Genomic DNA, 14,977 nt, shown 5'->3' with positions numbered 1-14,977 from the left:
CAATGTCGCCACAAAATTCAGTATGCTTTTTTGTGCCATTTTTAACGAGAGCTTGCACAGGTTGTAAGCAATAGGGCTGATAGAGCAAACTGCATCTCAAAATTCAACACACAGTTGGTTGAGGTATTCAGAGACACCCAGTTTGTCAAAAATTTCTTTAATCAATGGCGTATGTTTTTCTTAGTTGGCAGTTCAGTGCCAAATCAGAGACAAATAACCACTATACTGCAAATGACGATTCAATTCTTTTGAACTTGAGAACATGGAAAAACCTTATGCTCCACAGTAAGCCATCTTACTTACAACTGCCGTCCTTTTGATGTGAGCACGGCAGTGGTCGTTTACGCAACCTTTGGCTCTTTGGTGGTTGTAATCAAAACTTTAGATTCTGTTCTTTCCACTTGTGTGTATATTATTGGTATGCAGTTTCTGTTTCATGAAATGAAAATTAAATGATCCATCTGTTTGAATAACCCTTCATACGAAGCAGAACACTTGAGATGCTATATTGATTTCAGATGCTCTCAGGGCTGTTTGTCTGGACGTGACTCAGCCCGCCTTCTTAGCAAGCTCCAGTATGAGGACATACTGCAGGTGCTGAGCTGCAAAGAAGTCAGTCCAAAGATTTTGCAGCACTGCATACGGTTGGGTACACAGCTGACTCTCCAGGTAATTATAAGGTCCTTTTTGCAATAAATTACAAATTTATCAGTGCTGAAAAATGGCATTATACTGTTGTGGAGTCACCACAATGCTCTTTATATTCAAATTGTCTGAATAATGCAGCATAGATTGCAATTTTATTTTTTGAATGAATGGTTTCAGTCAGTATAGGCTGTCTTCAGATCTAAAAATTGGTCACAGATGGCCAGTACATGTTGAAACTGGTCATCAGAAGTAAATACAACTGTAATCTAAACTTCATTATTCAGAAAATGTATCACACTACGTATCATAATTTGTATTTATCAAAGTAAATAGGTTGTACATTAGGATTATATATAGGGGGTGGAGGTGGGGGGACTGAAGAGTACAACAGCGCTTTATGGGGCATCGTTCTATTGGAAGGGGTGCCAACCTCTGACCTGTGACTTGACTTAACTTGCCAGTTACCAGGGGCGAGAAGTTTAATGTGGACTCTGAACTACAGTTGCTAATGATTGCCAGAGGTAAAAGAAATGAAAGTGACAGAAAAAAATCCTAGGATCAGATGGGGAGTGAACTCCAGGCATTTGAATTTACAATTTGACTCTTTCTTTCCTTTCAACCTTGCTGGGCTGGAATAATGTATGGAATTATTTGGAAAAATTAAGTAATGTAGGCTTTTCTGGCTATGCAAAACTTCAGCTCATCATGATAGTTCTGTAAGTAATGTGAATTTGCTGCTGCTGATATACTTCAAGTGGACTACAATAAACATAATTGCGTGTGGGGGGGAGGGAGCAGGCAATGGGAGTGGTGATTGGGGGAGGGGGGGGGGGGGGTGTCACACATGTGCAGGCAAACTGGAATTAAAAAAAAGAGTGATAGTGATAGCCCATAAGCTGGTAAAAGAGTCTGTGCTGTCATGTTTGTCTTTGCACTATTATTCAATTAGCGACAAATGAGTAGTTACCTTTCCTGATTATGATGATGATGCTTGGTTTGTGGGTCGCTCAACTGTGCGGTCATCAGAACCCGTACAAACTCCCAATTTCTTTTACACAGTCCAATTTTTTTTTTACAATGTACAGTCTAACCGCTGTCATGAATGATGATAATGATGACGATGACGATGATGATAATGATGAGGATGACGATGATGAGGAGGAGGACAGCACAAACACCCAGTCCCTGGGCTGAGAAAATCCCCAACCGGGCCGGGAATCGAACCCGGAAACCCGTGATCTAGAGGCAGCAATGCTAGCCACTAGACCACGAGCTGTGGACTTTTCCTTATTATTGTTTCCATGTTGTTGTTGTTGTTGTCTTCAGTCCTGAGACTGGTTTGATGCAGCTCTCCATGCTACTCTATCCTGTGCAAGCTGCTTCATCTCCCTGTACCTACTGCAACCTACATCCTTCTGAATCTGCTTAGTGTACTCATCTCTCGGTCTCCCTCTACGATTTTTACCCTCCACGCTGCCCTCCAATGCTAAATTTGTGATCCCTTGATGCCTCAAAACATGTCCTACCAACCGATCCCTTCTTCTAGTCAAGTTGTGCCACAAACTTCTCTTCTCCCCAATCCTATTCAATACCTCCTCATTAGTTACATGATCTATCCACCTTATCTTCAGTATTCTTCTGTAGCACCATATTTCGAAAGCTTCTATTCTCTTCTTGTCCAAACTAGTTATCGTCCATGTTTCACTTCCATACATGGCTAGACTCCAAACAAATACTTTCAGAAACGACTTCCTGATACATAAATCTATATTCGATGTTAACAAATTTCTCTTCTTCAGAAACGCTTTCCTTGCCATTGCCAGTCTACATTTTATATCCTCTCTACTTCGACCATCATCAGTTATTTTACTTCCTAAATAGCAAAACTCCTTTACTACTTTAAGTGTCTCATTTCCTAATCTAATTCCCTCAGCATCACCCGATTTAATTTGACTACATTCCATTATCCTCGTTTTGCTTTTGTTAATGTTCATCTTATATCCTCCTTTCAAGACACTGTCCATTCCGTTCAACTGCTCTTCCAAGTCCTTTGCCGTCTCTGACAGAATTACAATGTCATCGGCGAACCTCAAAGTTTTTAGTTCGTCTCCATGAATTTTAATACCTACTCCAAATTTTTCTTTTGTTTCCTTTACTGCTTGCTCAATATACAGATTGAATAACATCGGGGAGAGGCTAAAACCCTGTCTCACTCCTTTCCCAACCACTGCTTCCCTTTCATGCCCCTTGACTCTTATGACTGCCATCTGGTTTCTGTACAAATTATAAATAGCCTTTTGCTCCCTGTATTTTACCCTGCCACCTTTAGAATTTGAAAAAGAGTATTCCAGTCAACATTGTCAAAAGCTTTCTCTAAGTCTACAAATGCTAGAAACGTAGGTTTGCCTTTTCTTAATCTTTCTTCTAAGATAAGTCGTAAGGTCAGTATTGCCTCACGTGTTCCAACATTTCGACGGAATCCAAACTGATCCTCCCCGAGGTATGCATCTACCAGTTTTTCCATTCGTCTGTAAAGAATTCGCGTTAGTATTTTGCAGCCGTGGCTTATTAAACTGATAGTTCGGTAATTTTCACATCTGTCAGCACCTGCTTTCTTTGGGATTGGAATTATTATATTCTTCTTGAAGTCTGAGGGTATTTCGCCTGTCTCATACATCTTGCTCACCAGGTGGTAGAGTTTTGTCAGGACTGGCTCTCCCAAGGCCGTCAGTAGTTCTAATGGAATGTTGTCTACTCCGGGGGCCTTGTTTCAACTCAGGTCTTTCAGTGCTCTGTCAAACTCTTCACGCCGTATCGTATCTCCCATTTCATCTTCATCTACATCCTCTTCCATTTCCATAATATTGTCCTCAAGTACATCGCCCTTGTATAAACCTTCTATATACTCCTTCCACCTTTCTGCTTTTCCTTCTTTGCTTAAAACTGGGTTGCCATCTGAGCTCTTGACATTCATACACGTGGTTCTCTTCTCTCCAAAGGTCTCTTTAATTTTCCTGTAGGCAGTATCTATCTTACTCCTAGTGAGATAAGCTTCTACATCCTTACATTTGTCCTCTAGCCATCCCTGTTTAGCCATTTTGCACTTCCTGTCGATCTCATTTTTGAGACGTTTGTATTCCTTTTTGCCTGCTTCATTTACTGCATTTTTATATTTTCTCCTTTCATCAATTAAATTCAATATTTCTTCTGTTACCCAAGGATTTCTAGCAGCCCTCGTCTTTGTACCTACTTTATCCTCTGCTGCCTTCACTACTACATCCCTCAGAGCTACCCATTCTTCTTCTACTGTATTTCTTTCCCCTATTCCTGTCAATTGTTCCCTTATGCTCTCCCTGAAACTCTGTACAACCTCTGGTTCTTTCAGTTTATCCAGGTCCCATCCCCTTAATTTCCCACATTTTTGCAGTTTCTTCAGTTTTAATCTACAGGTCATAACCAATAGATTGTGGTCAGAGTCCACATGTGCCCCTGGAAATGTCTTACAATTTAAAACCTGGTTCCTAAATCTCTGTCTTACCATTATATAATCTATCTGATACCTTTTAGTATCTCCAGGGTTTTTCCATGTATACAACCTTCTTTCATGATTCTTAAACCAAGTGTTAGCTATGATTAAGTTGTGCTCTGTGCAAAATTCTACTAGGCGGCTTCCTCTTTCATTTCTTAGCCCCAATTCATATTCACCTACTATGTTTCCTTCTCTCCCTTTTCCTACACTCGAATTCCAGTCAGCCATTACTATTAAATTTTCGTCTCCCTTCACTATCTGAATAATTTCTTTTATTTCCATTACAGTAATAATATGAATATTACAAATCAGTAAAAATAAAATGCAAAATTGAGACCTAACTGCTGAAAATTCAGCTAAAATATTTTAAATTTACACTGCCTGCAAAACAATGCAAGCAAGCAAAAGGGGAGGAGGAAGCAAAATGAAACTTCTGTTGAGACGGTATGTGATGTTATTCTGGTGGTTATAAAACTGAGTCAAATTGATAAATAATTTCACATTATGAGCCCACTGATCAGTATGATGTTGCACCCCATCTGGCCAAGATGCTTGCACTGATTTGGTTGGGAAGAGTGTCATTATGCCATTGTATCACCTCTGAGTCAAGTTGATTCACAACTTTTGCAACTGGTGACTGGTACCACGCATACTGACACTGGGACAAAGTTGACGTCTGAGCTAGTCTCACACGTGTTCTGTTGGAGACAGTGCCACCTGTTGGCGAGAATTGCCCTATTGGAAGATGGCACCACAATACTGTCATGTGAGAGGAAACACATGGGGATACAGGATGTCTGTGATGTATTGATGTGCCCAGAGAGTGTCAATTACTAGGAGACATGATCTAAAGTCATACCTGATGGTCCCTCAAACTGTAACACAAGGGATAACATGACTGTGCCTCTCCAAAACATTGAAAGACTGGTGCCTCTCCCCATGTTGCTTCCATACTCACTAATGGTGGTCATGGGTAGTGCAGAATCACAGTTCATCACTGAACACAATGCCATCGTCACATCTGAGTGTCCTACAAACCTTGATATTGCATGATTTGACCAGCCAACCAAATGGAGCTCCACAGTGAAGTCACTTTCAAACTCTTTTAGGTGCTGATAGTGCTGCTTCAGATGAGCATGTGGCATCTACATGCTCTTCACAATGATCACTCAAAATCTGTCTTGTTTCTGCCTCTTGTACACTCTACTGGGCCTGGTAACAAAACTAAACATAAACAACACTACCTTGTGCAGAAAATTCTAGCTATAATCATTTACATACCTACCAGTGGTGTGTCCGAAGTTGTGCTGACTTCTGAGCTGGTCGTTGGATGTGTTGCGTTTTTTTGTCATGCAGTGTATATGCATTTTAAAGCAGTATAATGTTTTGCTGATAGATTCTGAAATATGTAATTCTTCCTACTTGATATTATGCTTTGTAAGATAACATAATGAATAATCAATGGAAAACTGCAATAAATTATATTTATTAGTGTATGAAACTATAGCTTCAATCAATATTTCATAGAAAAAGTTTCTATTTGCCAAATGGTAGTATATGCATATTCGCATAGATTATCATCTAGAAAAGACTTGCATTCAAAATGATTTATTGTTTTAGTTGTTTTGAAAGAGGGAAAGGGGATGGAAGAAATGAGGCTGAATATGTAATATATTTGTAGGTAGTGCTCATGGAGAAAAGAGACATGAAAAAGGCAAAATAAATGGAAAAATTGAGGAAGTGGTAAGGCAGTAATCAATGACGAGAGTAATTCAGAAGTTGAGATATAGTAGTTGGCAGGAACCAAGGACATGCTGTGTTTTGTGAGTGAGTCCCTGCAAAATTGTAAGGTATCATTAGAATAGCAAATAGGGTGAAACAGACACCATGGTCATATCGGTTGTGTTTCAGAGGAACACTAGTGTTGTTGCTGCTGTTGCTGTTGTTGCTGCTGTTGCTGTTGTTATGGTCTTCAGTCCTGAGACTGGTTTGATGCAGCTCTCCATGCTACCCTATCCTGTGCAAGTTTCTTCATCTTCCAGTACTTATTGCAACCTACATCCTCCTTAATCTGCTTAGTGTATTCATCTCTTGGTCTCCGTCTACGATTTTTACCCTCCACACTGCCCTCCAAAGCTAAATTTGTGATCCCTTGATGCCTCAGAACATGTCCTACCAACCAGGCCTTCTTATTGCCAAGTTGTGCCACAAACTCCTCTTCTCCCCAATTCTGTTCAATACCGATCTACCCATCTAATCTTCAGCATTCTTCTGTAGCACCACATTTCGAAAGCTTCTATTCTCGTCTTGTCTAAACTATTTATCGTCCATGTTTCACTTCCATACATGGCTACACTCCATACAAATACTTTCGGAAACGAGTCCCTGACACTTAAATCTATACTCTATGTTAACAAATTTCTCTTCTTCAGAAACGCTTTCCTTGCCATTGCCAGTCTACATTTTATATCTTCTCTACTTCGACCATCATCAGTTATTTTGCTCCCCAAATAGCAAAACTCCTTTACTACTTCAAGTGTCTCATTTCCTAATCTAATGCCCTCAGCATCACCTGACTTAATTCGACTGCATTCCATTACCCTCATTTTGCTTTTGTTGATGTTCATCTTATATCCTCCTTTCAAGACACTGTCCATTTTGTTCAACTGCTCTTCCAAGTCCTTTGCTGTCTCTGACAGAATTACAATCTCATTGGCGAACCTCAAAGTTTTTGTTTCTACTCCATGGATTTTAATAACTACTCCGAATTTTTCTTTTGTTTCCTTTACTGCTTGCTCAATATACAGATTGAATAACATCGGGGAGAGCCTACAACCCTGTCTCACTCCCTTCCCAACCACTGCTTCCTTTTCATGTCCCTCGACTCTTATAACTGCCATCTGCTTTCTGTACAAATTGTAAATAGCCTTTCGCTCCCTGTGTTTAACCCCTGCCACCTTCAGAATTTGAAAGAGAGTATTCCAGTCAACATTGTCAAAAGCTTTCTCTAAGTCTACAAATGCTAGAAACATAGGTTTGCCTTTCCTTAATCTTTCTTCTAAGTCGTAAGGTAAGTATTGCCTCACGTGTTCCAATATTTCTACAGAATCCAAACTGATCTTCCCCGAGGTCGGCTTCTACCAGCTTTTCCATTCATCTGTAAAGAATTCGTGTTTCTCCATTCATCTGTAAAGAATTCGTGTTAGTATTTTGCAGCTGTCACTTATTATACTGATAGTTTGGTAATTATCACATCTGTCAACACTAGTATAGGTCCCATATTTGTGGTGGTGCTTGTTTCATCACATGTACTGCCAGGAATACTATCTTTAAAACTGGTTCTTCTTATGGGCTGCCACATGTCTCTTCTTTCCCTTCATGCACCTGGCCCCGTCATACCCTAATCATTACTTTTTATTTTCCCTTCTGTTCCTCTTGCAACTTTCCACTTAATTTTTCCTAATTTGTCTTCTATTTATTGCTATTCACATCTCTACTTTCCTCGGGTCATGTACTGTTTGCTTCTTCTTTCATTATTCTTTGTTGCCACCCAGTTTTGTTTCACCTTGAATTCTATTCTCATCTAACCCTCCTCTTTATGTGGCATGTCAGCTGTTGTGTGAATCATTGTTTATTATTCTGATTATCAGATCTCATTTCATTGTAAAGTTTCATGTTTCCTTTCCCGTTGTTTTTTGATTGGCCTCAGCTCCTTGGTAACTTTTGTTATTTAATTCCTGTTTAGTATCATGCTCTCCTGTTATTTAATTCCTATTTAGTATCATGCTCTCCAGTTGTTTCCTCTCTCTTTCACCACATGCAGCAACATTTTGTTTTGGAAGATAACACTAAACATGCATGCTAGTAGTTATTCTAGTATTATAAATAAGAAATGTTTTTCTAGCTGTATTTTTTTATATTGCCAATTTTTAATTTTTCTTTTTATGAAGTAAATGAAACTATTCACAGTCTCTGCTCCTTGTCAAATATGGCCTTGGAGTTTCATTTGCTATGGTGTTATTCAGGGGGTGGGAGTGTACCCTTGTGACATCTCTCATTATGGTATAGTCTGTCTTGAGGCTCTGCTTGTACTACTTGTTTATGTGATGTTCATTAAATTAACCTCATCTAGGTTTGTTTAACATTTTTGTTAATTTTGCATTTTACTTATAAAGATAAAAACAGAATGTTTAATACACGGATGACATCATGCAAACATTAAAAATAATGTATACAATGTAGGAAATTGCATCGATTTCTGTCTCAGCAGTTGGCATGCATGTATGGGGTTTATTTTTTAACAGGCTTACCAAGATGCTGGAGTTCCCCAGGCAAGTTACAGTGATCCAGCAACCTGCATAGAACTTCAGGAGAAAATGCAGGAGTTGGAAAGCCCCTTGTATGCTGCCTCTCGAGCTGTGTTGTTGCAGCATGTTGCCCATATCAAGAGCCTTCTGCCTCGCCCGCACCAGGTAATCGTCTCTCCACAAAAGGAAAAACATATCATTTACATGTAACAAAAACTTAGCGTAAAAAAGAATTATTCTCCTGTCATCGGTTCACTTCAGAATTTCTGTTTGTTTGATCACAGAGTCAAGTCTATGAGAGTCAATAATGAAGACTGAACCCACCCACATTCTTTTTAATAATATTATTACTCGTGTATAAAGAATGGAGGAGGTGATATAGGGGAAACTTGAGATGAAACTGTAGCAGTGACGTATTATATCTAGTGGAATAAGCAGACCATCAATTAGTACAGACATGTCAAGGATTGTTATGTTATTTGTGAAATTGTTTAGATATTCCCATATACAAAATTAAAGATGTTAAGTAGGCTGTAAACTGACACTTTCTGCATCATTACAAAATACGCCATGTAAATGGTGAGCAGTGTGTGTAACTGAGAAACTACCTGAGAAGTCAATTCATTCATAATTTGTAAAGTATATTTTATCAGGTTTTATGCACACAGACATATTATGGTTTATATCTACCTTTACTTTCAACTTAATTTATAAAATGAGATCTTCTTTCTCCCTTTTACTGATAGTACTCAGTTGTGTCCTATATGATGTGTGTTCTTGTATTAATTAAAACACTCCACATAACAACACAAATTGATCTTGAAATACACGAAATTTAATATAGGCATCTGACTTTTTTCTTAACTTTGTGCCAGTGAGTCCCTTGACTGTTGCATCTAATGTCCTACAATTCCTGTATGCAGGAATGTTGAAAACCTCAGCCTCAACAGACTTACCTGGTAATCGATTGTTACATACATTAAGACAGAACACAAATTTAAAAACATTGAAACAAGTAGATTATGTAGTTGTGAATTAATACTGACCAATTGTTCACTTGTGACAGTAACTATATATGGGTCCCCACTTGGAAATTTTGAACTGTTTGTAAGGAATATGATTTCCCTACTATGCTATCAGTCAGACAGCAGAAAGAAATTAATAGTCTGTGGTGATTTTCTAAAGGATTTTAATAGGAAAAATGATTTGGAAATCTTATTTGGATCCTACAATTTGATCTCAGTAATTAATTTTTCAACAGGATGTATAAAGACAGTAGGACCCTAATTGGTAGTGTTTCTCTTGACGAAGCCCAAAACAAGAAAATAACTATATACCCAGCAACTGATGCTCTCTTTGCACTTGATGCACAGTTGATTAGTATAAATGAGATAGTGCCGCTCGGTATAGATGCTCACCAGTGGAAATCAGTTGGAATAATTAATGATTTCAAGACAAACAATTTTAAGAAGAGTTTGCAAGAGATGGCCTGGGATGAAATTTATAATGAGCCAAACATTGACATAAAATTTTTTAATTTGTTCCTTAATAAATTAATATGATTATTCAAAAATAGCTTTCCACCTACACTACTCAGTAAGAACACTAAACAACTATGTAAAAAACCATGGATCATCAGGGAGATTAAATTATCTTGTGAAATGAAAAGAGATTTTTATTTGTTGGCAAGGAAAAGAAAGATCCTGCAATAGTTGCACAATACAAAAATTACTCAAAAAATCTACAAAAAAAGTTTTTAAAAAAATGGAGGAACAAGCATATTATGACAGAAATCAGTAATTCTGACAAGAGATGTAAGGCTGTATGTAATGTAGTAAAATGAGAAACAGGACAGCAAGCCACAGAACAGGAAACATCACTATTAATTTGGATGGAGCAGCTATAAATGATTAGTCACAAGTAGCAGGTGTGTTTAATAACACTAGTCAATTAATTTGAACTATTTTTCTGCATATGGTTAGGGAATGAGTGGATTTCTGTAATTTTGGGGTGCAGAATTCATAGACAGCAGAATCAAAAAAAAAGTACTGGCGAACAGTGACAGAATTGAAACAAACAAGAAGTACGTATTAAGAACGCAATACCACTTAATATGTATATAGTAATTGCCTAGATAAAAAATCTAATCACCAAGTGGCAGCAGCAGAACACACACATGGGGGGGAAAAAAAAGGTTTTACGTATGCAAGATTTCGGAACCAGTGGTTTGTTCTCCTGGCAGAAGGATTAAAGGGTAAGGAAGAGGGGTGAAGGAAAAGGATTGGAGGGGTTTAAGAAAAGGGGTAGAATTCAGCAGTAAAGTCACCCAGAAGCCCAGGTAAGGGGAGACTTACTGTGTGGGATGGGAAGGAAAGACTGATTGTTGGGGACTGCACTGGACAAGATCTTCATCAAGCAGTTCTTTAATTCCTTCTTCTGCTTCCTCTGTTGGTGTGTATGCTGTTATTACTTTTATACTCCTTAATTTCCATTTTATTCTCAGCTACTGTGTGGGGTCCTATCCATGCATCTCTTACAGGGTGCCTAAAGGATGCTGCTTTCTCAGATAGCTATACAACAATTCAAGCAAATCACATTAATGGTTTTTGTTACAATAAAGTAGATTGACAAGCCTTAAATTTGTATTAAAAGAACAAGTCACAAGTGATGGGCGACATGCAAACAATTAGTGTCCATGTAAGCAATTGATATAAGGCACAAGTCTCAGTATAGGATGATGGCTCTTCTAGTGTGCGTCTTCTCTGTTAGTGACGGTCTATCACTCCTCTGCAGCCGAGGTTGGCAGGAGCAGCACTTGGATTCTCTTCATAAAGAGGCCGCTCCTGTTTTGGTGCAGTCCTAGTCAGTGGGCTATTATCGGATGCTGTCTTACAGCCTTGTCTGCTCTCGCATTCTCCATCTTCATGCCAGCGGTTTTTGTCATGCCAGAACATACTAAGTTTTTCATTAAGAGTTCAAATTTTAAAAGACTTTTCCAAAGCTCTTTTGTCATTATAAATTCTCTTCCACATTGGCCTGTTCTTCTTTCTGGTCCAACAGAGAACACTGATGCACACCTGTCTTACCTTGTACATGCCATCTCTCTTCTTGTAGTGCTGCAGTATTGTACTTAAACTTCAATATTATGAGAAGGAAAGTAGCTACTCACCATATAGTGGAGATGCTGAGTTGCAGATAGGCATAACAAAAGGATTTTCACACTTAAAGCTTTCGGCCTGTGGCCTTTGTCAACAATAGACACACATACGTGCACACACATTCTCATGCAAATGCAGATCACACACACGACTGCAGTGTCAGGCAACTGAAACCACACTGCAATCAGCAGCACTGGTGCATCATGAGAGTGGTGACTGGGCGGTGGAAAGTAGGAGGCTGGAGCGGGGAGGGGAAGGGATAGTATGGTGCGGATGGTGGACAGTTAAGTGCTGCAGGTGGGGCAGTGGGCGGGGGGGGGGGGGGGGGGGGGGGGGGTGAAGTAGTGGAAAAGGAGAGAAATAGAGAGAAAGAAACACATAAAATAATAAATAAGTAAATAAAATGAAAATAATAATAAAAATTAAAAAAGACTGGGTGTGGTGGTGGAGTAATGGCTGTGTAGTGCTGGAATGGGAGGAGGGAAGGGGCTGGATGGGTGAGGACAGGTTGTGGCCAGCAGGGCTATGGGAAAGTAGGATATATTATAGGGAAAGTTCTCACCTGTGCAGTTCAGAAAAGCTGTTGTTGGTGAGAAGGATCCATATGCTACATGCTGTGAAGCAGTCATTGAAATGAAGGGTATCATGTTGCACAGCGTGTTCAGCAACAGAGTGTTCCGCTTGTTTCTTGGTCACAGTTAGTCGGTGGCCATTCATGCAGACAGACAGCTTGGTGGTTGTTATGCCTACATAGAATGCAGCACTGTGGTTGCAGCTTAGCTTGTATACCACATGACTACTAGTTTCAAAGGTAGCACTGCCGTTGATGTTGTAGGTGATGCTAGTGACTGGACTGGAGTAGGTGGTGGTGGGAGGTTGTATGGGGCAGGTATTGCATCTAGGCCTATTACAGGGATATGAGTCATGGGGTGAGGGATTGGGAGCAGGTGTTGTGTAATGATGGATGAGTATAGGTTCAGTGGACTGCAGAATGCCACTGTGGGAGGGGTAGGAAGGATAGTGGATAGGACATTTCTCATTTCAGGGCATGACAATACCTAATCGAAACCCTGGTGGAGAGTGTAATTCAGTTACTCCAGTCCTGGGTGGTACTGAGTGACCAGGGGGATGCTCCTCTGTGGCTGGATGGTTGGGCTTTGGGAGGTAGTGGAAGACTGGAAACACAAGGCACGGGAGATTTGTTTTTGTACAAGATTGGAAGGATAAGTAAAGTCAGTGAAGGCTTCAGTGAGAGCCTCAGTATGTTTCGAGAGGGACTGCTCATCACTGTAGATGCAATGGCCACAGGCAGCTAGGCTGTACGGAAGTGACTTCTTGGATTGGAATGGGTGGCAGCTGTCGAAGTGGAGGTATTGTTGGTGGTTATTAGGTTTGATATGGATGGAGGTACTGTTGTAGACATATTCAAGGTGGAGGTCAATGTCTATAAAGGTGGCTAGTTGGGTTGAATAGGACCAGGTGAAGCAATTGGGGGAGAAGTTGTTGAGATTCTGGAGGAATGTGAATAGGGTGTCCTCACCTTCGATCCAGGTAGCAAAGATGTCATCAGTGAATCTGAACCAGGTGAGGGGCTTATGATTGTGGGTGTTTAGGAAGGATTCCTCTAGATGGCCCATGAATAGGTTGGCATAGGATAGTGCCATGCAGATTCCCATAGCCATACCCATCTTTTTTATTTTTCCTCCTCTTATTTTTTTTCTTTCTTTATTTATTTTTATTTATTTATTTCTGTCTCTTTCTCTCCTTTTCTGCTACTCCCACATCCCCCTTCCCACTAACCAACCTGCAACACTTCACTGTCCGCCATCCCCATCATACTATCCCTTCCTCTCCCCTCCCCAGCCTCCTCCTTTCCTCCACCCAGTCGCCACTCCCATCATGCACTGGTGCTGCTTCTGACATTGTGGTTTCAGTTGCCTGAGAGTGCAGTTGTGTGTGAGCTGCGTTTCTGTGAGCGTGTGTGTGTGCGTGCATATGTGTGTCTATTGTTGACAAAGGTCATTGGCCGAAATCTTTAAGTGTGAAAATCTTTTTGTTGTGCCTATCTGCGACTCAGCATGTCCACTATACAGTGAGTAGCAACTTTACTTCACATGACATTGTTACATTCCATCCTAGATTTTCCACTGTTTGATTGTACTTAAATTTCAAGATCTCTTCAGCTTTCATTTTTCCAGATTTCGACATTGTTCGTATATTTCATGTTACTATTTTTCTTTGCCAGAGTCATGCTCTGATGTTGCGTGCAGCATCTGAGGCTCTCCTTGTGGCTCCAGAGTATGACATTCTTACAGTGTGGCATTATCAGCCCCCACACCCAACACCACCCTGATTTTTTATGAGGTTTACTCCCCTAGGGAGGTTGGCTTCCCTGTGCCTTTTGAGCCCTCCCTGCCCTATGGTGTGTGACACACTTTTTGTGCCTCCTCTGCTGAGGTCTGCCAAGTTGGGCAAGCCCTGCCAGTAGCTAAACTGCTGCTGGCATAGTCCTTATCCTCTTTGACACTCACGGATCCTCAGTAAATATGACTGAAAATCTACTCTCACAATGTTCAGTCCTTAACCAACAAAACTATGGGCTTAAACATTTTGCTAAACAGTGAGCTAAGTGCTATCTCAGTAGTATGCCTTACAAAGCACTGGTTCTGCACTGATATTATGAAGATAATTTCACTTCAAAATTTCAAATTGTGTGAACACTACTCCAGATCTAGTGATGAACATGGTGGGATTGCCATCTTCACAAAACAAGATATTGAATCTAGCCCACTACCTTCCCTGAAGGAAATAGGAACTGACAAAATGTCTAAGTACTGTCATAAAACATAGAAATTTCAATTTCATTGTAGCTTTAGTTTACTGACCCACCCCTTTTCAGTAATCTAAACGATTTCCTGCTCAAATTTTACTTGTTTCTAAGCAAAGTATGCCTGTGGAAAAATGACGTCATTATATGTGGTGACTTTAATAATGACTTTCTCGTCCAAAGTAGAAACAGGGAGGGATTGCTTAACATTACAAAACCATAAAATCTGCATGGCCCTGTAAACGAGCCCACTACAGTAAGATGCACATCCAAGACAAACTTAGACCAAATAGAAATACTGTAAACTTTGTCCAACACTTTAGGTATACAATGCAGGATGTGTAGCAATCATCAAGCTGTCATACTAAATGTTGATGTAAACAAAGGTTCCTCAAACCCAATCCCACCTAAAACTGTATGAAGGTATTACAATTCAGATAATCTAGATAACTTAAATAAACTAAATGACATCCTACTTAAAGATAATTGGTCAGAGATGCATACAGCT

The 14,977-nt window shown here is 39.8% G+C and overlaps 1 protein-coding gene across 2 annotated transcripts in view; it reads left to right on the top strand.

Moving 5' to 3' along the window:
- LOC126354803 (huntingtin) overlaps positions 1–14,977 on the top strand; it is a 472,584-nt gene that overhangs the window by 297,634 nt on the left and 159,973 nt on the right. For both annotated transcript variants that reach the window (XM_050004721.1, XM_050004723.1), the window contains exons 34-35: positions 519–669; positions 8,482–8,649. In XM_050004721.1, the coding sequence (XP_049860678.1) occupies positions 519–669; positions 8,482–8,649 (319 nt within the window). The remainder of the gene's footprint in view (positions 1–518; positions 670–8,481; positions 8,650–14,977) is intronic.

Source organism: Schistocerca gregaria, chromosome 3 (genome assembly GCF_023897955.1).
Source record: "Schistocerca gregaria isolate iqSchGreg1 chromosome 3, iqSchGreg1.2, whole genome shotgun sequence".
Lineage (NCBI taxonomy): Eukaryota > Metazoa > Arthropoda > Insecta > Orthoptera > Acrididae > Schistocerca > Schistocerca gregaria.
The sequence above is the reverse complement of the archived record's forward strand: the minus strand, read 5'-3'. Positions and strand labels throughout refer to the sequence as shown.